Source organism: Bubalus kerabau, chromosome 1 (assembly GCF_029407905.1).
Source record: "Bubalus kerabau isolate K-KA32 ecotype Philippines breed swamp buffalo chromosome 1, PCC_UOA_SB_1v2, whole genome shotgun sequence".
Classification (NCBI taxonomy): domain Eukaryota; kingdom Metazoa; phylum Chordata; class Mammalia; order Artiodactyla; family Bovidae; genus Bubalus; species Bubalus kerabau.
Window position 1 is genome coordinate 251,568,537 of NC_073624.1, and position 21,814 is coordinate 251,590,350.

The 21,814-nt window shown below is 39.5% G+C and overlaps 1 protein-coding gene across 4 annotated transcripts in view; it reads left to right on the forward strand.

Annotated features, from left to right (window-relative positions):
* The window catches only part of ATG10 (autophagy related 10), a 259,329-nt gene that overhangs the window by 59,186 nt on the left and 178,329 nt on the right, over positions 1–21,814 (forward strand). For all 4 annotated transcript variants that reach the window (XM_055563110.1, XM_055563119.1, XM_055563126.1 and 1 more), the window contains exon 3: positions 16,940–17,047. In XM_055563110.1, the coding sequence (XP_055419085.1) occupies positions 16,940–17,047 (108 nt within the window). The remainder of the gene's footprint in view (positions 1–16,939; positions 17,048–21,814) is intronic.

A 21,814-nucleotide genomic window follows, 5' to 3' on the forward strand; every position in this document is an offset into this window, starting at 1 on the left:
CTCTTGGAAACAGAACCAGATTGTTTAATATAATAAAAAATAGGAGGGTACATATGGAGGTCCCACATCCATGAACTGAAAATTGAAAACTTTCAATGGGGCAAGTTGAAAAAACCTGAAAAACATTTATTAAAAGTTGAAAGAGAGAAAAGAGAATGAAATCCCAGAAAATGCTTAATAGTGAAACTTAACACTGTTAACATTTTTCTCTGTTGAAACTGTTATTAAAGAAAATGGAACAAATGTGACCTAAACTTACTTTTGATGCTTTGGCTCCAAAAAGAGAAGGGATTTAGCGTTATTTACATTATAACCGTTTTAAAAAAAATTTGTATGAAATAAGCAGGCTGTGTGTATCAACACATAAGCATGTGTGCTCATGTACATCTCCCTCTCCTCAATAAGGTCATCAAATTGGTCCAGTAACTTCCTTTTCTGACCTGACAAATGGTGGATTTTCTTCTGTTCTTTATACCCTGGGATCACTGCCCTTGCTGGGGTTTAACCTGACTTTAGGGTAGGGGAGAGCAATGTGTTCTGCTGCTGCTACTGCTGCTGCCGCCAAGTCGCTTCAGTCATGTCCGACTCTGTGTGACCCCATAGACGGCAGCCCACCAGGCTCCTTCGTCTCTGGGATTCTCCAGGCAAGAACACTGGAGTGGGTTGCCATTTCCTTCTCCAACACATGAAAGTGAAAAGTGAAAGTGAAGTCGCTCAGTCCTGTCCGACTCTTAGCGACCCCATGGACTGCAGCCTACCAGGCTCCTCCATCCATGGGATTTTCCAGGCAAGAGTACTGGAGTAGGGTGCCATTGCCTTCGAGTAGTGTGTTCTCCTGCTCATCTAAGAAGTTGGTAGGGATTAGAGGTAAAAAGGAGAGTGACTTGGTAGGTCTAAGAGTCCTCCCAGGGAAAGGGAGTAGGACTGATGCGAGAAAGCTAACTTCTTACACAAACAGGCACACTGCTGGGGTTCCCAGCATGTTTTTATTGATGGAATTTAGAAGTGAAGGCCCAAAGTGGTGTAAAACAATGTCCACTTGAGAAGCAGAGTGAAGGTATACTATAATTAGGTAGTGACCTAGGAAAAGCACTGGCCTTGTTCTTGTTTAGCAACTAGATGATAAGTTTAGAAAGGAGAGAAAATAAAAGTTAATATTGTATGCAAGAACATTTTATGGTTCTTAGAGTATTATTGACTGCAGAGAGTGGAAGGAAAGCACAGTATTACTTTTTTTTCTTCATGAAGTGAATTTTTATATTTAATTTAATAACTTTTACAAGGAAAAAAATACATAATCATTATAAAAATTCTAATGATATATAAAATACAGTTGAAAATATTTCTTTCCACCTCTGACTCAATTCTGTAGTTTGTTTTCTATGTACATGTGGATGTATGCACATTTATAACATATTTACATAAATGGGATCATTGTTTTATAAATTACTTTTTCCACCTAATATTACACAATGGACATCTTTATTAGTGAGCATATATAGCGTTATCTCATTATTTCTGATAGCTACATAGTATTCCATCATATGGATGATTTAAGTTTGTTTGAAGGATCCCCTATTGGTAAAGAATAACCCCATATTTATTCTCACAGTGATTCCTGTAACCTTTAACAATATACTTCTACTTCCTTATATCTAATCTGTGGACAAAAATTATTGATTCCTGCTATAATAGATAAGGAATTTAGTTTACTTATACTGTATCCCACATTCCTTTCTGTTCCTCCTTATTTTTTAAATTAATTATATTATTATTTTTACATCATCAAGATTTGTAATATTTAGATTCTGTTAAGCCACTATAATTACTCCTCTGTGCTTTGTTTATAGGTTGATTAGAACTTTAAACCTAATTAGAGTCTGTAATGAGCATGCTAGTATAAACAAGAGTAACTGCTACTAAATATTGTGATAGAAGGCAGCAGTATAACCCTCGGCCACATGGCTTCTTTAGAGACAATATTTCAAGTTAAGATCCCACAGATTCTCTTTAAGTTTCATACCATGACCACACTAAGAAAGCTCTTTTAAACTGGGCAGAGCCAGAAAACTTCCAATCAAGTAACAGTGCTCACATGTTTTGTGGTTTAATTCCCAGCTATTGAACCAAAGTGTTCAGTAGGCGTTCACACCTTAGGTTACACAGATAAAGGCAATAATCATTATGGGTCATGTTGTGCAAATGGTGAAGCAAGGGATATTGGCCTCTATTGGATGGGACAACACATCTAGAAGATGGAGTGCTTTCCCAGAAGGACAGCCTCTGCTTCCTCATGCATGCCTAGTCATTTCAGTCATGTCCGACTCTGTGTGACCCCATGGACTATAGCCCGCCAGGCTCCTATGTCCATGGGATTCTCCAGGCAAGAATACTGGAGTGGGTTGCTGTTGCCTTCTCCAGGGGATCTTCCCAGCCCAGGGATGGAACCCACATCTCTTATGTCTCCTGCATTGGCAGGCAGGTTCTTTATCTGAGGTGTATCTCTAACTCTTTCCCCAAAAGGTGTTGATGGACTGTTCAGTAATGGCTGTGCCATGTTTAATAAACTCTAAAATACCACAAGTCCAGGGAAAAGATATACAGAGGTCTTTTTCAAGGGTGAAATATGTTGTACACTTACTTTAGGATTTTTGTCTTCTTGTCTTCTTAAGTTTTTGGTTTTTTGAATTTTTGCAAGTCAAAGGCCAGCAGTTACCCATGAATTGCTTTGACTGGATCTAGTCACTCTTGATATTGACTCAGAGGTATCAGAGTCAGCCATGGTCAACTTCGACACATGTATTGAAAAGGTGTAGCAGTATGGATTAGTAAGACTGGGGCACAAGGAGACATTTTAACATATTCAAAATTGTGTTCTGGAGGATCTCGAAATCCTTATCAGTCACCTTTCTTTACCATCTAAGTTTTAGGCTTTAAAAAAATGAACAGATACTTGTTTATTGTCTGAACCACCCAGTGTAAGCTTTGCTTTTCAGCAGCAGTTTTCCTTCTTGTTTTTGCCCTCAAGATTAATTAACTCTGGACAGCTACTGGTTGTATTGGTGTGACCTCTTACAGACAGAAAGACCAACCTCTTGAGATCTGCGGCCTAGGTTTGCCTGTTCCTCAGGGTTACATTGGCCTTGAAGGTCCTGTTGTTTGTTCAGTGCTGGCAGTGACCTAGAAACTTCCTCTTAATTCCTCCCCAGTGGCATTGCCAGCCCTCCTTGTAGCTGGTCATTCTGGGTAGTTAAATTTGACTTTATGTCCTATATACAATCCTTTATTCCAAAGCAGGGCTGAGGCCCCTAGATAACCACCTAATTTTTTAGACAGCAGTTTTCTAGAGTAGATTGTTTAAAGCTTATTAAAATTCAGCTTCAAAAACCCCATAGTTATTTGGGTAGCTAGATTCTGGCAAGCATATCATAGCTCTCTGGGTGGCATAGCTTATGACAGCTTGTAAGAAAGCAGACCCAAACATGTTCTGTTAGGAAATCCTTAGATCTCCATCCAGTAGGCATTTAGTACACTAGAAAACTTGCTCATCTCTCTAGAGTTCTTTAAGGCTTACAGAACATTTTTTTCCCGAGAAATTCATGATTGGAATCCAATGCAGCAATGTGATGGCCTGGAGGTATACCATTAAAAGACAATCAATAGAGTATTTGTTTAACATACAGTGTTTTCCATTTATAAGCACAAAAGGGTTTGTACACTAAAAATGTAAGTTTCCTTCCTAACCCTCCCACTCTCCTTACCCAGACCTCAGAGGTCACCACTCATACCAGTGTCTTGGGTGTCCTTTCAGATATTTTCAGTGTACACAAGCACATGAATTTATATTGAAACAAATTGTAGCATAATACACATATACCTGCTATTCTGCATATTTTTTAACTTAATGATCTATTTTGATTATTATCCTATATGAATACTTATTAAACATACTCACTTTTTTATTACTGCATAACATTCTATTATTTGGGTAAACCATAATTTTTTTTTAATACTGTAATTTATTTAACCAATCCTTACCAATGAGCTTTTAGGTTATTTCCAATATTGTGCTATTAAAACAATATTTTAATACATATCATTGCATGAATTTTACTTCCTACATGTACAACTATTTCTGTATGATAAATTGCTGGAAGTACCATTTCTGGATAGAGAGTAGGTGCATTTTAAGTTTGGATACGTATTGCCAACTTGCTCTACAGGGAGGTTATACTAATTTAAACTACCCTGTCCTTGGCAATGTATGAGAGTGCCTGGTTGTTTTATCCACAGTGTATTTCATGCTTTCTGATTTTTGCCGATCTGATAGGTAAAAGATGGTGTCACATAGTTTTAATTTGCATTTTTCTTATTGGTAACATTGAACATATTTTTATATGATTAATATCCATGTATACTTCCTCTTTTAGTGAATTATCTATTTATATTCTTTGCTTGTTTTTCTATTGGGCTATTGGGCTTTTTCTTAATGGTTTGTTAGAACTATTAATATATTGAGGAAATTAAAGCTATTTATATGTTGATAAATTAGTCCTTTTCTATTTGAGCTACAAATCTTTTTTTCACATTTTGATATTTGCCTTTTGACTTTAAGAATTTTTCAATGCAGTAGAATTTATTAATATTTTAATCAGTTCAGTCTCTTAGTCATGTCCGACTCTTTGCAACCCCATGAACCGCAACATACCAGGCCTCCCTGTCCATCACCAACTCCCGGAGTTTACCCAACTCATGTCCATTGAGTTGGTAATGCCATTCAACCACCTCATCCTCTGTTGTCTCCTTTTCCTCCTGCCTTCAATCTTTTCCAACATTAGGGTCTTTTCCAGTGAGTCAGCTCTTCGCATCAGGTGGCCAAAATATTGGAGTTTCAGATTCAACATCAGTCCTTCCAATGAACACCCAGGACTGATTTCCTTTAGGATGGACTGGTTGGATCTCCTTGCCACCCAAGGGACTCTCAGGAGTCTTCTCCAACACCACAGTTCAAAACCATCAATTCTTCTGAGCTCAGCTTTCTTTATAGTCCAACTCTCACATCTATACATGACTACTGGAAAAACCATAGACTTGACTAGATGGACCTTTGTTAATAAAGTAAAGTCTCTGCTGTTTAATATGCTATCTAGGTTGGTCATAACTTTCCTTGCAAGGAGTAAGCGTCTTTTAATTTCATGGCTGCAGTCATCATCTGCAGTGATTTTGGAGCCCCCCAAAATAAAGTCAGCCACTGTTTCCACTGTTTCTCCATCTATTTGCCATGAAGTGATAGGACCAGAAGCCATGATCTTTGTTTTCTGACTGTTGAGCTTTAAGCCAACTTTTTCACTCTCCACTTTCACTTTCATCAAGAGGCTTTTTAGTTCCTCCTCACTTTCTGCCATAAGCGTGATGTCATCTGCATACCTGAGGTTATTGATATTTCTCCCGGCAATCTTGATTCCAGCTTGTGCTTCTTCCAGCCTAGCGTTTTTCATGATGTACTCTGCATATAAGTTAAATAAACAGGGTGACAACATACAGCCTTGACGTACTCCTTTTCCTATTTGGAACCAGTCTGTTGTTCCATGTCCTGTTCTAACTGTTGCTTCCTGACCTACATACAGGTTTATCAAGAGGCAGGTCAGGTGGTCTGGTATTTCCATCTCTTTCAGAATTTTCCACAGTTGATTGTGATCCACACAGTCAAAGGCTTTGGCATAGTCAATAAAGCAGAAATAGATGTTTTTCTGGAAACCTCTAGCTTTTTCGATGATCCAGTGAATGTTGGCAATTTCATTTCTGGTTCTTCTGCCTTTTCTAAAACCAGCATGACTATCTGGAAGTTCACGGTTCACATATTGCTGAAGCCTGGCTTGGAGAATTTTGCGCATTACTTTACCAGCATGTGAGATGAGTGCAATTGTGTGGTAGTTTGAGCATTCTTTGGCATTGCCTTTCTGTGGGATTGGAATGAAAACTGACCTTTTTCAGTCCTGTCGCCACTGCTGAATTTTCCAAATTTGCTGGCTTATTAAGTGCATATTTTATGTGATATCAAAGTTTTTATTTACTTTATAAATATCTTTTAAGAATTTTTAAGGAATTCCTTTGTGGTCCAGTGGTTAAGACTCTGTGTTTCCACTGCATGGGGCACAGGTTGGATCCCTGGTCAGGGAAATAAAGTCCTGCAAGTGGTGCAGCCAAAAATAAAAAAATAAAATAATAAGAATAAATAGATGAATGAATAAGAGCTTTTATAGTCTTCCAGTGTTTACATTGAGCACATTTATGGTATTGTTTTTCTCATTTAAATCTTTATTCCTTATTTTGATGTTTCATGTTGATAACATGAGGACTTTTGACTGTGAGCAAGTGTTGTCTTTTTATTAGCGGTGTCTGGGTTACATACAGCACCTGTGTTTCTGGTTAGTTTCTATTCTGTAGTGAGTGTGGAGCAACCTGCTATGTGGTGGTAGGCAGCAAGGAGTCCTGGTAGCAGAAGTGTAGCTGGATATGGGATGGTTTTAAAGTTATAAGATTACCGGCTGTTACAGGTGACCTTGCTACAGGTCAAGGCTGGGCAAGTTGCTGGGTTTGAGACGGTAGTGAAGACCACTTAAAAAGCAATCTCAGCACAGTTGAAATGACAAGATGAGCATCCACAGCAGCAAGTTTAGCATATGGAGGGCTCTGAGTGAGCCCTGGAATTACTGAAATTTGGGAGCTGTTTGTGGCCTTTTCTCTTGAGGCAGCTGCAGAGACCATGGTTGGTTCTGTTCTCAGTGTTCAGAAGGGGACTCCAGTGAAATTAGTGCAGTGGTCCTCTACCCTGGCTTTTCTCTGGAGTCTACTGGGAAGATTCTGACTTCACTGGTCTGAGGGGCACCCTAGTAACAGCATTTGCAGAACTCCTCAGGTGAGTCAGATGTGCAGCTAGCATTGAGAACTGCTGTTTAATACAGTTTGCTATCTCTTTGAGGCAGGGATTGCAGTCTTCCTGCCTCAGTGCTTCTGATTGTACATCCAGATCACCTGGGATCCTGTTAAATACAGATTTCAATGCAGGAGGTCTGTCGTGGGCTTGGGATTCTGCATGTCTAACAAGCTCCCAGGTGATGCTGTGGCTGTGTCCCAGACTGCACTTGAGTGGCATGAGCTATTTCATGTGCAGAACCTGGCTTCCCCCTGCCCATGAGCATCAGTGAGGATCTTTCTGCTCTCATCCCGCTCTCTGGCATAACTTGCTTAGTATAGTAGAAAGAACTCGGGCCACGAGACCTGCTTTCCACTTCCAGCTCTGCCCCTAATTGGCTGTAGGACAAATCTCTTCAAAGTACTTCAGTCCTTCACCTTCTTATTGCTAAAGCAGGAGGGTGGAACTGGGTGAGGTATAAGGTCCTTTTTGTTCCATCTCCTCCCATGAAGGTCCAGGGTGTTTTCATGCTCTGTGGGGATAAGGTTTTTATGTGGAAGACAGTCCAGATTCTACAGTAAGGACCTCCATTCCTCTAGCGATAGGGCTTACCTAGGCCTGAGCTTAGGATCATTGGAGAAAGTGAGACTAATCAATGTTAAGAAGTTAAAGAGGTTAATGCTAAATTGTAAGCTATAGTAAGTACAGTAAGACTACAGGGATGCTAGAGAGAAATGTCCTTTGGAATCTTCAGGGGGAGGTTTGAGTTCAATTCTGTTTGCCTGGCTTGATGGACTGTAGTGCTAATTTAGAGGGCAGTTCTCATATATTTACATTTGTTGTTTCTAAAAAAGCATCCTTCAACAGTGAGGAACAAAACATATTTTTATACCTTAAGTTAAAATGATGTGGGAGAAAGGCCTACTTCTGTGAAAGTAAATGTTTGAAATACTGTAAAACTCTCCTTTTTCTATATTTAATTTTTCAAGGCTAATCTTGACTATTAAGAGATTGATATTGAAAAGAAAATCACCATGACCAAATATAGGCTGAGGCAAAAAATAAAAACCCTTTTGCACTTCCCTGTAGACATTAATAAATAGTATCAGAAATTACTTAAAATGGAAATTTAAATTGTTTAAATTATAAGTAACATTGAAAATGACACATCTCTATCCTAACTCATTGGAAAAGATACCAGGTAATTTATTTAGATTTTATAACATAGATGCACAGGAATTTCTGACTCACCTCTTTGATGTCAAAGGAGGTGTATTTTGCATTGTAATTAGAGTTCTACTAAGTTATAGCTTCCCTTAGGAAGAGGTTATATGACCAACACTCAGGTATTAAAAATACAAAATAGAACAGTTACCCTCATTTGATGGATTATATGCAGTACACACAATTTAGCTCTAACTTTTCTCTAAACATCCTAAGACTTTTTCCTTCTATTGCCAGATTATTTTAAAATTGCAGACTGTGAGCACTTTTTCTCAGGTACACATACTATTATGGTTTTATTGTATTTGGTAAATCTTATATATAATCAACTATTGATTATCTATCACAATGAATGATAATACAAATACAGTAGAAAAATCTTCTCATTTTCAACTAATAAACACAATATATGTCATTTTATAAAAAGACTATTTTGGTTGCAAGTGACAGGAAACCGAATTCATATTGGATAAAGCCAAGAAGGGACTTTTGGGGGCCATTGAAAATGAAAATTTGAGGGCAGAGCTAGCTTCAGGTATGGTTGGTGTAAATAGTGTAATCAGAATCTTATGCATCTTGTGGTCTTGTGTCCCTCTGCGTTGGCTTTATCCTCAGGCTCCATTTAATTACATAATGGCTACCAATACTGCCAAAGTTTTACCTTTCTGGGTCAAATATAGGATAAAAGAGAATAGATTTCACTGGAAATACAACAATAATTCCAGCTACAAAATGTAGAACCTTAGTGAAATAATGAAAGATAATAGTATTTGATACTTGATAGCTTATTTTAAGGTTCAGTTCAGTTCAGTTCAGTCTCTCAGTCGTGTCCGACTCTTTGCGACCCCATGAATCGCAGCACGCCTGGCCTCCCTGTCCATCACCAACTCTGGAGTTCACTCAGACTCACGTCCATCGAGTCAGTGATGCCATCCAGCCATCTTGTCCTCTGTTGTCCCCTTCTCCTCCTGCCCCCAATCCCTCCCAGCATCAGAGTCTTTTCTAATGAGTCAGCTCTTCGCATGAGGTGGCCAAAGTACTGCAGTTTCAGCTTTAGTCCTTCCAAAGAAATCCCAGGGCTGATCTCCTTCAGAATGGAATGGTACAGGTAGAAAGGATATTCAGGACGTTTAACCATCAATGATATTGGCATCAACCAGTCTGAATGAGTTGACTGCAGTCAACCAGAACTAGTATTGATCATGATCAAACAGCAGGTTCCCTGTGTGAATCCAGAGGGATGACAGTCCAATTGACTGATAGGTGTGGATCACAGCCTTGTTGTGGCAGAGGGGCTTGTGTAACTAAATAAAGCTATGAGCCATGCTGTGCGGGCCCACCCAAGATGGACGGGTCATAGTGGAGAGTACTGACAAAACATGGTCCACTGGAGGAAAGAAAGACAAACTCATCCAGTATACTTGCCTTGAGAACCCCATGAATAGTATGAAAAGGGAAAAAGATATGACACCAAAAGTTGAACCCCGCTGGTCAGAAGGTGTCCATTATGTTACTGAGGAAGAGCAGAGAAATAGCTCCAGAAAGAAGGAAGAGGCTGGGCCAAAGTGGAAACAACACTCAGTTGTGGATGTGTCTGGTGATGAAAGCAAAGTCCTAATATGTAAAGAACAATATTGTATAGGAACCTGGAATGTTAGGTCCCTGAATCAAGGTAAACTGGATGTGGTCAAGCAGGAGAAGGCAAGAGTGAACATTGACATTTTAGTAATCAGTGAACTAAAATTGATGGGAATAGGCGAATTTAATTCAGGGGACCCTTATATCTGCTACTGTGGGCAAGAATCCCTTAGAAGAAATTGAGTAGCCCTGATAGCTAACAAAGGTCTGTCTAGTCAAGGCTGTGGTTTTTCCAGTGGTCATGTATGGATGTGAGAGTTGGACTGTGAAGAAAGCTGAGCACCGAAGAATTGATGCTTTTGAACTGTGGTGTTGGAGAAGACTCTTGAGAATCGCTTGGACTGCAAGGAGATCCAACCAGTCCATTCTGAAGGAGATCAGCCCTGGGATTTCTTTGGAAGGAATGATGCTAAAGCTGAAACTCCAATACTTTGGCCACCTCATGCGAAGAGTTGATTCATTGGAAAAGACTGATGCTGGGAGGGATTGGGGTCAGGAGGAGAAGGGGACGACAGAGGATGAGATGGCTGGATGGCATCACCGACTCGATGGACATGAGTTTGGGTGAACTCTGGGAGTTGGTGATGGACAGGGAGGCCTGGCGTGCTGCAATTCATGGGTTTGCAGAGTCGGACACGACTGAGTGACTGAACTGAACTGAACTGATAGCCAACAAAAGAGTTGAAATTGCAATACTTGGGTGCAACCTCAAAACCAAAACAATGGTCTTGGTTCATTTGCAAAGCAAACCATTCAACATCAGATTAATCCAAGTCTATGCCCACACCACTAATGCTAAAGAAGCTGAAGCTGAGTGATTCTGTGAAGACTTATAAGACCTTCTAGAGCTAATACCAAAAAAGAAAAAAAAAAAGTCCTTTTTATCATAGCGGATTGAAATGCAGAAGTAAGAAGTCAAGAGATGCCTGGAGTAACAGGCAAGTTTGGTCTTGGAGTACAAACTGAAGCAGGGCAAAGGCTAACAGAGTTTTGTTAGAGAGAGAACACACTGGTCATAGCAAATAGCCTCTTCCAACAACACAAGTGACTACTCTACACATGGACATCACCAGATGGTCAATACTGAAGTCAGATTGATTGTATTCTTTGTGGCCGAAGATGGAGAAGCTCTGTACAGTTAGCCAAAAAAAAAAAAAAAGACCTAGAGCTTACTGTGGCTCAGATCATAGAGATCTTTACCGCAAACTTCAGGCTTAAAGTGAAGAAAGCAGGGACCACTACTAGACCATTCAGGTATGACCTAAATCATATCCCTTATGATTATACAGTGGAGGTGAATAACAGATTCAAGGGATTAGATCTGGTAGGCAGAGTGTCTGAAAAACTATGGATGGAGGTTTGTAACACTGTGTAGGAGGCAGTGACCAAAACCATCCCCCAAAAAAGAAATGCAAGAAAGCAAAGTGGTTGTCTGAGGAGGCTTTAAATATAGCTGAAAAACAAAGAGAAGCAAAAAGCAAGGAAGAAAGGGAAAGATATACCAACTGAATGCAGAGTTCCAGACAATAGCAGGGAGTGATAAGAATGCCTTTTTAAGTGAACAATGAAATGAAATAGTGGAAAACAATAGAATGGGAAAGACTAGAGATCTCTTCAAGAAAATTGGAGATACAAAGGGAACATTGTATACAAGGATGGGCATGTAAAGGACAGAAACAACAAGGATCCAACAGAAGCAGAAAAGATTAAGAAGAGGTAGCAAGAATACACAGAGGAACTCTACAAAAAGGTCTTAATGACCTGGATAACCATGATGCTGTGATCACTCACCTAGAGCTAGACATCTTTGCGTGTGAAGTCAAGTGGACCTTAGGAAACATTACTACAAACAAATCTAGTGGAGGTGATCAAATTCCAGCTGAGCTGTTTCAAATTCTAAAAGATGGTGCTGTTAAAGTGCTGCACGCAATATGTCAGCAAATTTGGAAAACTCAGCAGTGGCCACAAGATTGGAAAATGTCAGTTTTCATTCAAGTCCCAAAGAAGGTCAGCGCCAAAGAATGTTCAAATGACTGTACAATTGTGCTCATTTCACATACTAGCAAGGTAATGCTCAAATTATCTTGTGAGTAGATGGTAAAGAATCTGCCTGTAATGCAGGAGAACTGGGTTTGATCCCTGGGTTGAGAAGATCCCCTGGAGAAGGAAATGGTAACCCACTCCAGTATTCTTGCCTGGAGAATTCCACGGACAGACGAGCCTCATGGGCTACAGCCTGTGGGGGCGTGACTGAGTGACTTTCACTTCAGTTCAGTGCTCAAACTCCTTCAAGCTAGGCTTCAACAGTATGTGAACTCAGAAATTCCAAATGTACAAGTTGCATTTTGGAGAGGCATAGGAACCAGAGATCAAATTGTCAACATTTGTTGGATCATAGAGAAAGCAAGGGAATTCCAGAAAAACATCAACTTCTACATTGACAACACTAAAGCCTTTGACTCTGTGGATCACAACAAACTGGAGAATTTTTAAAGAGATGGGAATGCCAGACTACCTTGCCTGCCTCCTGAGAAACCTGCATGCAGGTCAAGAAACAACAGTTAGAACTGGCCATGGAACAAAGGACTAGTTCAAAGTTGGAAAAGGAGTACGTCAAGGCTGTATATTGCAACCCTGCTTATTAACTTCTATGCAGACTACATCATGTGAAATGTCAGGCTGGATGAATCATAAGCTGGAGTCAAGATTGCCACAAGAAGTATAAGCAACCTCAGATATGCAGATGATATCACTTTAATGGCAGAAAGTGAAGAGGAACTAAAGAGCCTCTTGATGAGGGTAAAAAAGGAGAGTGAAAAGCTGGCTTAAAACTCAACATTCAAAACACTTAGATCATGGCATCTGATCCCATCACTTCATTGCAAATAGATGGGGAAAAAGTGGACACAGTGACAAATTTTCTTTTCTTGGGTTCCAGAATCATTGTGGACAGTGACTGCAGCTGTGAAATTAAAAGACGTTTGTTCCTTAGGAGGAAAGCTATGGCAAGCTAACACAGCATATTAAAAAGCAGAGACATCACTTTGCTGACAAAGATTTGTATGATGCAAGCCATGATTTTTCCAGTAGTCATGTATGGATGTGAGAGTTGGACCATAAACCAGGCTGAACACCAAAGAATGGATGCTTTTGAGTTGTGGTGCTGGAGAAGATTCTCGAGCATCCTTTGGACTGGAAGGAGATCAAACCAGTCAATCCTGAAGGAAATCAACTCTGAATATTCATTGGAAGGTTTGATGTTTAAGCTGAAGCTCCAGTACTTTGGCCACCTGATAAGAAGAACTGATTCATTGGAAAAGATTCTGAGGCTGGGAAAGATGAAGGGCAGGAGAAGAAGAGGGCGACAGAGGATAAGATGATTGGATAGTATCATTGACTCAATGGACTTGAGTTTGAGCAAATTCTGGGAGATAGTGAAAGACAGGGAAGCCTGGCATTTTGCAGTCCATGGGGTTGCAAGTCGTACAGTACTTAGCAACTAAAAAACAACAATAACAATTATAAAGATGCCATCAGATTTAAGAAAATATCATTTCTGTATTAGTTTCCTAGAGCTTCCATAACAAAGTACCACAAACTTTATGGCTTAAAACACAGAAATTTATTCTGTCGAAGTTCTGAAATTGGAAGTTGAAATTCAAGGTGTCAGCAGGGCCATGGTCCCTCTAAGGGCTCTAGAAAAGAACCTTTCCTTGCCTTTTCTAGCTTCTGGTTAGTTGATGGAAATCTTGAAATTCTTTGACTGATAGATGCATCACTCCAGTCTTTGCCTCTTTCTCCCCATGACCTTCTCCCATGTGTCTGTCTCCATAGCCAAATTTCCCTCTTCTCATAAGGACACAAGTTATATTGGATTTAGGGTCTAGTTTATTCTAGTATGATCTCATCTTAACTTGATTACAGCTACATAGACCCTATCTCCAAATAAGGTCACAAACAAGGTTTCTGGTGGATATGAATTTTAGAAGGATAGTGTTCAACCCCAGAGAAGATTAGCGTGGACCCTGTGCAAAGATGACACACACACAGTATTCAACCCAAGATATTACCTAATATCAAACGCTCTTACATAGTTGTCATGACACAAATTTGAAAACATATTCTATTTTAAATGGCTCACAACACTATAAAATCTCCTTATTTTATAGTTAAAAACTGGATTTTTGAATTTTAGTAAAAGTATTTAAGAGAATTATGAATTTTTTAGTTTGAATGCTATTCTGTACATGTATTTTTTTTACTACATCAGATTAAGTAACCATATTTATCTTATTTATAATTATTTTAATTCTGTTGAAATGCGAATGTTAGTGTGACATTTTGGTGGAGAATTGATAATGTTCGTTAATACGTGAGTATGTGCATGAGAGTTACTAAATTTTTATGCGTGACTTCATTAAGTTCAAACTAGTTTTGCCTTAAAAAAAATGAAACTGATCACAATTAGATGAACATCAACTATTAGTGATCATAATAGTATGTGTTATTGGAAAAGATTAGTTTTCATTTCAATCCCAAAGAAAGGCAATGCCAAAGAATGTTCAAATTACTGCACAAACAATTGCACTCATCTTACACGCTAGCAAAGCAGTGTTCAAAATTCTCCAAACCAGGCTTCAACAGTACGTGAACCGTGAACTTCCGGATGTTCAAGCTGGATTTACAAAAGGCAGAGGAAACAGAGATCAAATCGCCAACATCCGTTGGGTCATCAAAAAAGCAAGAAAGTCCCAGAAAAGCATCTGCTTCTTTATTGACTATGCCAAAGCTTTTGATTGTGTGGATCACAACAAACTGTGGAAAATTCTTCAAAAGATGGGAATACCAGACCACCTGACCTGCCTCTTGAGAAATCTGTATGCAGGTCAATAAGCAACAGTTAGAACCAGACATGGAACAACAGACTGGTTCCAAATTGGGAAAGGAGTATGTCAAGGCTGTATACTGTCACCCTGCTTTATTTAACTTATATGTAGTGTACATCATGAGAAATGCTTGGCTGGATGAAACACAAGCTGGAATCAAGATTGCCAGGAGAAATATCAATAACCTTACACATGCAGATGACACTATCCTCATGGCAGAAAGTGAAGAAGAACTAAAGAGCCTCTTGATGAAAATGAAAGAGAAGAGTGAAAAAGTTGGCTTAAAACTCAAAATTCAAAAAACTAAGATCATGGCATTCAGTCCCATCACTTCATGGCGAATAGATGGGGAAATAATGGAAACAGTGAGAGACTTTATTTTTTGGGGCTCCGAAATCACTGCAGATGGTGACTGCAGCCATGAAATTAAAAGAGGCTTGCTCAAGGACGTAGTAATACATCCAGCGAGGAATGTTTCCTGCCATTGCCCTTGGGTGCGGTAGCTATGCATGGTATACATCCAGGGAGTTCCCTGGTGGTTCAGTGGTTAGGACTCCATGCTCGCAGTGCCGAGGGCCCAGGTGAATTCCCTGGTTGGGGAATTAAGATCCCACAAAAAGCACAACATGGCCATTAAATAAATAAATGTGTATCCACGATCCCCAGGATCCATATTGACAAGGTGATTCTGGTGTCTGAAATTTACTCCAAAAAAAAAAAAAAAAAAAGAAAAAAGAATAAATAAAAGAGGCTTGCTCTTTGGAAGAAAATCTATGACCAACCTAGACAGCATATTCAAAAGCAGAGACATTACTTTGCCAACAAAGGTCCATCTAGTCAAAGCTATAGTTTTTCCGGTGGTCATGTATGGATGTGAGAGTTAGACCATAAAGAAAGCTGAGTGCTGAAAAATTGATGCTTTTGAACTGTGGTGTAGGAGAAGACTGTTGAGAGTCCCTTGGACTGCAAGGAGATCCAACCAGTCCGTCCTAAAGGAGATCAGTCCTGAATATTCATTGGAAGGACTGAAGCTGAAGCTGAAACTCCAATAGTTTGGCCACCTGATGTGAAGAGCTGACTCATTTGAAAAGACCCTGATGCTGGGAAATATTGAAGGCAGGAGGAGAAGGGGATGACAGAGTATGAGATGGTTGGATGGCATCACTGACTCGATGGACATGAGTTTGAGCAGGCTCCAGGAGTCGGTGATGGACAGTGAAGCCTAGTGTGCTGCAGTCCATGGGGTTGCAAAGAGTCAGACATGACTGAGCGACTGAACTGAACTGAACTGACACTAATGGTAAAGACCTGGCTGCCAATGTAGGACACTTAAGAGACACAGGTTTGATCCCTGGGTTGGAAAGATCTCCTGGAGGAGGGCATGGCAACCCACTCCAGTATTCTTGCCTGGAGAATCCCATGGTCATAGGAGCCTGGCTGGCTACCATCCATAGGGTCACAAAGAGTTGGACACTACTGAAGTGACTTAGTATGCATTCATTACATAAGAAGCAGGAGAGAAATGCAACTGGTAAAGGGCTTGAATACCTTCCAACATTTGAGAATTTTGGAAATTATCTTCAACTCTTTGAAGAATGGCTCTGAAAACGAGTTTAGACTCCAGAAGGCATAACTAGAACTGGTGAATTAAGGTTCAATGGACACACTTCAGTGCAATATAGAACTAAGGTCTCTCAGTGAACAGTGTGTTGTATACCAGAATGCAGGTGGTAGTTGTATAAGGGGGTGACATGTGGGTTCCTGGAAGTGCTCTGGAAGGAGGTGAAAGATTACCTCTCCAGGACCTCTTAATGGAGATCTTTCCTTGAGCAATAAATTGAAACAGTGGATCATTTCTAGCTTCAAGATGCAAGTCCTCCTAAAATTTCTATTTCTCTATATTCTATGAAATGAATATCAATATTAATTATATGACAAGACATTTCTATAAGTTGATATATTTTTAAACAGCTGCCAACCTATGTGCTCTATGAATTCTATGTTTTGAAGTGCTTGGGGGGAAAAGGTATTTAACCTATGAGAAGAGGAAACATCATTAATAGGTGATAAAAGTAGGGGCTTAAAACTTCTATTTATTGAATACTTACTGTGTGCAGGATGAATTGGATGAATTTATCCATATTATCTCATCTCATTTAATATGCTTAGTTTTTCATTGCTTGGTTTGGAACTTGTGAGACACTGTAGTTCTTAGAATGATGAATTCTCACAATAATTGGCCTTTTCTTATGTATTCTTTGGTGATGGAACACAGGACTGTTCTGATGGCTACATGTGCAAAACACATTTTCAAGTTAAAAATGGAACTGCAATGTCACATCAAGGAACATCTGCCCATGTACAGACATTTCTTCCTGTGGAGGTGAGTGATCTAACATATCATGTTCTCCTTTTCAGTCTTTGTAAAGTATAAAGTAAAAGTTTAAATCTGATAAATATATTTAAAAAAATTAACTGCCATCAGATCCTGAACCTGTTGTAAGGGGAGAAGTGAACATCATTTCTAAGAGGTATTTTCTTCTCTAATATTGAAATCAAGAACTGTGGTAAAGTTAAGATTCACTCTGGGTCTGTACAGATTGTCACAAGGCTTCACCCTTTTGGTTTCTCTTAGATCTAAAAACTACAGATGCCTTCCGTTGCTTATTGATTTTTTCCAGTAAAATCCCCTCAGGATAATACAGGCCTATACCTCAGCTGAGTAATGTGTGATGGAGATCTCTTTACCTAGTCTACCTTTAATTCTTCTCCTGTGTCCTTTAAAATATGCTGGATCTGGGTCTCATTCCTTAGGGGACTTTAACCTTGACTTGAAAATCTTGCTAAATTAAAATTTAATAAGGTACTAATAATGGCATAATGGTTTTCTGGGATATTTTCAACTTTCTTTTTATCAAAATGAAAATAGACTTATTGTACTTTATGTTGTTAATAAAATTTTTTGTACATCCATTGTAAAATTAAACAATAGAAAAATATATAAAAACTCCCATACATCCTTCAACTGAAGGTAACCACTATGAATATTTTGGTAAGTATCCTTACACAACGTATATTTCTGTCAGACACACACATACATACTTGTGTTCTGCAATGAACAGGTATGGCATGGAGATCTTCCCATGTCAGTAGATGTAGATATCTGTAGTTAGTTATTTTTTAATGGCTCCACTGCATTTCATCCTATGGATGAACTATAATTATGTGAACCCATATTGAAGTAAAGTGCTTGAATTTTAAAATTGAATCAGTGGGGATCTAATTGCTTCAACATGAAGAAAGAAATATAATGCTTAAAATTCCAAATATCCTGGTAAAATGGGAAAGGAGACTTTTTTTGGTGACAGTTAAGCCCTAACCCCCTTCTGTCTGTGTATTATGCTGGCCTGGAAGTAACTGTTGCCTATATAATTTATTTTTTATTTATTTTTAAAATTAAATTTATTGTTTTTAAAGTACTCCAAGGGATTTTTATATTTGGTTGCACCGGCTCTTAGTTGCAACATGTGGGATCTAGTTCCCTGACCAGGGTTTGAACTCAAGCCCCCTGCATTGGGAGCTCAGAGTTTTAGCCACTGGACCAGCAGGGAATCCCATTGCCTGTATAACTTTGCAATTTATTCTTGAGGATATTGTGTTTGGTAATAAAGTAAGTGCCCCTGATTTGTATATAGATTTAAGGTTTTTTTGGGTAATGTTTTTAGTATATTGAGTGCTTAGTCACTCAGTTGTGTCCGACTCTTTGCAGCTCTCTGGACTGTAGTCTGCCAGGCTCCTCTGTCCATGAGATTTTTCAGGCAAGGGTACTGGAGTGGGTTGCCATTTTTCTCCTCCAGGGGATCTTGAGTAGGTGTTCAAATTTTGATTACTGTTTCATGGTTCCAATAACGAACATCATATATGAAGCCAAGCATGTTAGGAAGCTTTTCAGTTCATTATATATTAAGTTCAAAAATGTACATGGAGATGATAATTTAAAAGATAAATTACTAGTTCTTCCCTAACAAGTTGGCAGACATTTGAAAAGCCCTAAAAAGTGGTGTTGACAGTGTGAGGAAACTGACACTTTCTGGTTGATGTTTTAACTTCACAAAGTTTAAAGATGTGCGCATACTATGAATTATCTATTCCAATTCTAGGAATTTAGCTTCATAAAATATAATTTTTTTCAACATTTCCCAACAAATTTCAAACATATGAAAAAGTAAAAAGAATTTTGCAGTGAACATCCCTGTATTCTTTGCTTGGATTCCAACATTAACATTTTGCTGTGCTTGCTGTATTATATATTTCTCCCTCTATTCATCTATCTTCCTTTTTGGTGCAGTGCTTTTACATCAAAGTAAACTGCAGAAAATAATTAGAAATGTACACAAAGTTTTACATGTGTACATTTAAAACTTTTTCAAGTTTTACATGGAAGTATATTCATTCATTGGTCAGTGTTCATTCCAATCCCAAAGAAAGGCAATGCCAAAGAATGCTCAAACTACCGCACAATTGCACTCATCTCACACGCTAGTAAAGTAATGCTCAAAATTCTCCAAGCCAGGCTTCAGCAATATGTGAACCGTGAACTTCCAGATGTTCAAGCTGGTTTTAAAAAAGGCAGAGGAACCAGAGACCAAATTGCCAACATCCGCTGGATCATGGAAAAAGCAAGAGAGTTCCAGAAAAACATCTATTTCTGCTTTATTGACTATGCCAAAGCCTTTGACTGTGTGGATCACAATCAACTGTGGAAAATTCTGAAAGAGATGGGAATACCAGACCACCTGATCTGCCTCTTGAGAAATTTGTATGCAGGTCAGGAAGTAACAGTTAGAACTGGACATGGAACAACAGACTGGTTCCAAATAGGAAAAGGAGTTCGTCAAGGCTGTATATTGTCACCCTGCTTATTTAACTTATATGCAGAGTACATCATGAAAAACGCTGGGCAGGAAGAAGCACAAGCTGTAATCAAGATTGCTGGGAGAAATATCAATAACCTCAGATATGCAGATGACACCAGCCTCATGGCAGAAAGTGAAGAGGAACTCAAAAGCCTCTTGATGAAAGTGAAAGTGGAGAGTGAAAGAGTTGGCTTAAAGCTCAACATTCAGAAAACGAAGATCATGGCATCCGATCCCATCACTTCATGAGAAATAAATGGGGAAACAGTGGAAACAGTGTCAGACTTTATTTTTCTGGGCTCCAAAATCACTGCAGATGGTGACTTCAGCCATGAAACTAAAAGACGCTTACTCCTTGGAAGGAAAGTTATGACCAACCTAGATAGCATATTCAAAAGCAGAGACATTACTTTGCCAACAAAGGTCCATCTAGTCAAGGCTATGGTTTTTCCTGTGGTCATGTATGGATGTGAGAGTTGGACTGTGACGAAAGCTGAGTGCCGAAGAATTGATGCTTTTGAACTGTGGTGTTGGAGAAGACGCTTGAGAGTCCCTTGGGCTGCAAGGAGATCCAACCAGTCCATTCTGAAGGAGATCAGCCCTGGGATTTCTTTGGAAGAAATGATGCTAAAGGTGAAACTCCGGTACTTTGGCCACCTCATGCGAAGAGTTGACTCATTGGAAAAGACTCTGATGCTGGGAGGGATTGGGGGCAAGAGGAGAAGGGGATGACAGAGGATGAGATGGCTGGATGGCATCACTGACTCGATGGATGTGAGTCTGGATGAACTTCAGGAGTTGGTGATGGACAGGGAGGCCTGGCGTGCTGCGATTCATGGGGTGCCACGAGTCGGACAGGACTGAGCAACTGAACTGAACTGAACTGATATTCTTTTTACCATTATTTATAATAGGAAAAAGTAGAAACAATTAAAATATCCAACAGTAGTGGCACCCCACTCCAGTATTCTTGCCTGGAAAATCCCATGGACGGAGGAGCTTGGTGGGCTGCAGTCCATGGGGTCACTAAGAGTCGGGCACAACTGAGCGACTTCACTTTCACTTTTCACTTCCATGCATTGGAGAAGGAAAGAGCAACCTGCTCCTTTGTTCTTGCCTGGAGAATCCCAGGGACGGGGGAGCCTGGTGGGCTGCCGTCTACAGGATCGCACAGAGTCGGACACGACTGAAGCAACTTAGCAGCAGTAGCAGTAGTGGATTAGTTGCTTGTGGCACATCTCTGTGATGGACTTTGTGATTCAGTAGGTTTGGATTGGAGCCTGAGAATTTTCAGTTCTAATAAGTTCCCGGGTTATGCTGATGCTGGTGGTACAGGGACCACCACACTCTAAGAATCACTGCAGTACTTTATAATGGAACTCTTAGCATATTTTAGATGTACAGCTGAGATGGTTAGTTAATATAATGTATGGTAGAGTTGATATTGTAATAATCTTGATGAAATGAAAAATGTCTTAGGTTGAGCCTGAGATGGAGATTCCTGTTGAAGTGACTTATTAAGGATATGTTCTTAGGAGAAAGGGAGTGATGGAAGCAGGAAAGAACAAGGGATAAAAGCTAAGAGAGATTGTGGTTTCACTCGAGATGAGCTTTAGTCTGATCTCCTTAGAACTCTGGAGCATAGATACCCAAAATTAGTCTTACCTTGTGTCCTTGAGGCTGGCCTTTTGTACTCTGTAACATTTATTGATCTGTCAGTCTGACATTGCCTGATGTAGAGGAAGACATAGCTTCCAAGCAAGATGGCTCCAGTATTACTGAGAAATTCTTCAGGGAAGAGGGCTGCTGTGTGTTGTCAGCCAACAATTACAACAGCTGGGTGCGAATGGGTACACTGACCTTAAGGGGACCTGGGCAGGGCAGCAACAGTGTCTACTACCAAAGAGTAACCTAAAAGCAACAAAATGGCATCTGTGAGGAAGTATATGTATAAGGCCTGCATTGACATGACAGCAGTTTGTTTGAGAAAGGACTAAGGATTTTAGTTAACCACAAGCTCAAGGTAAGTGAAAAAAATGCCATGGATGCTAGAGAAACTGACTGGAACCTAAGACATATTAATGAAAACATGATTGGATCCCAAATATTGTCTGGGGTCCCCTGGAGGGTCCCAGAGACCCTTTCAAGGGGTCCACAAGGTCAAGTATATGTAATAATGTTAAGATATTATTTACATTTTGTACTTTCATTCTCCCCTAGTTTCCCAGAGGCTA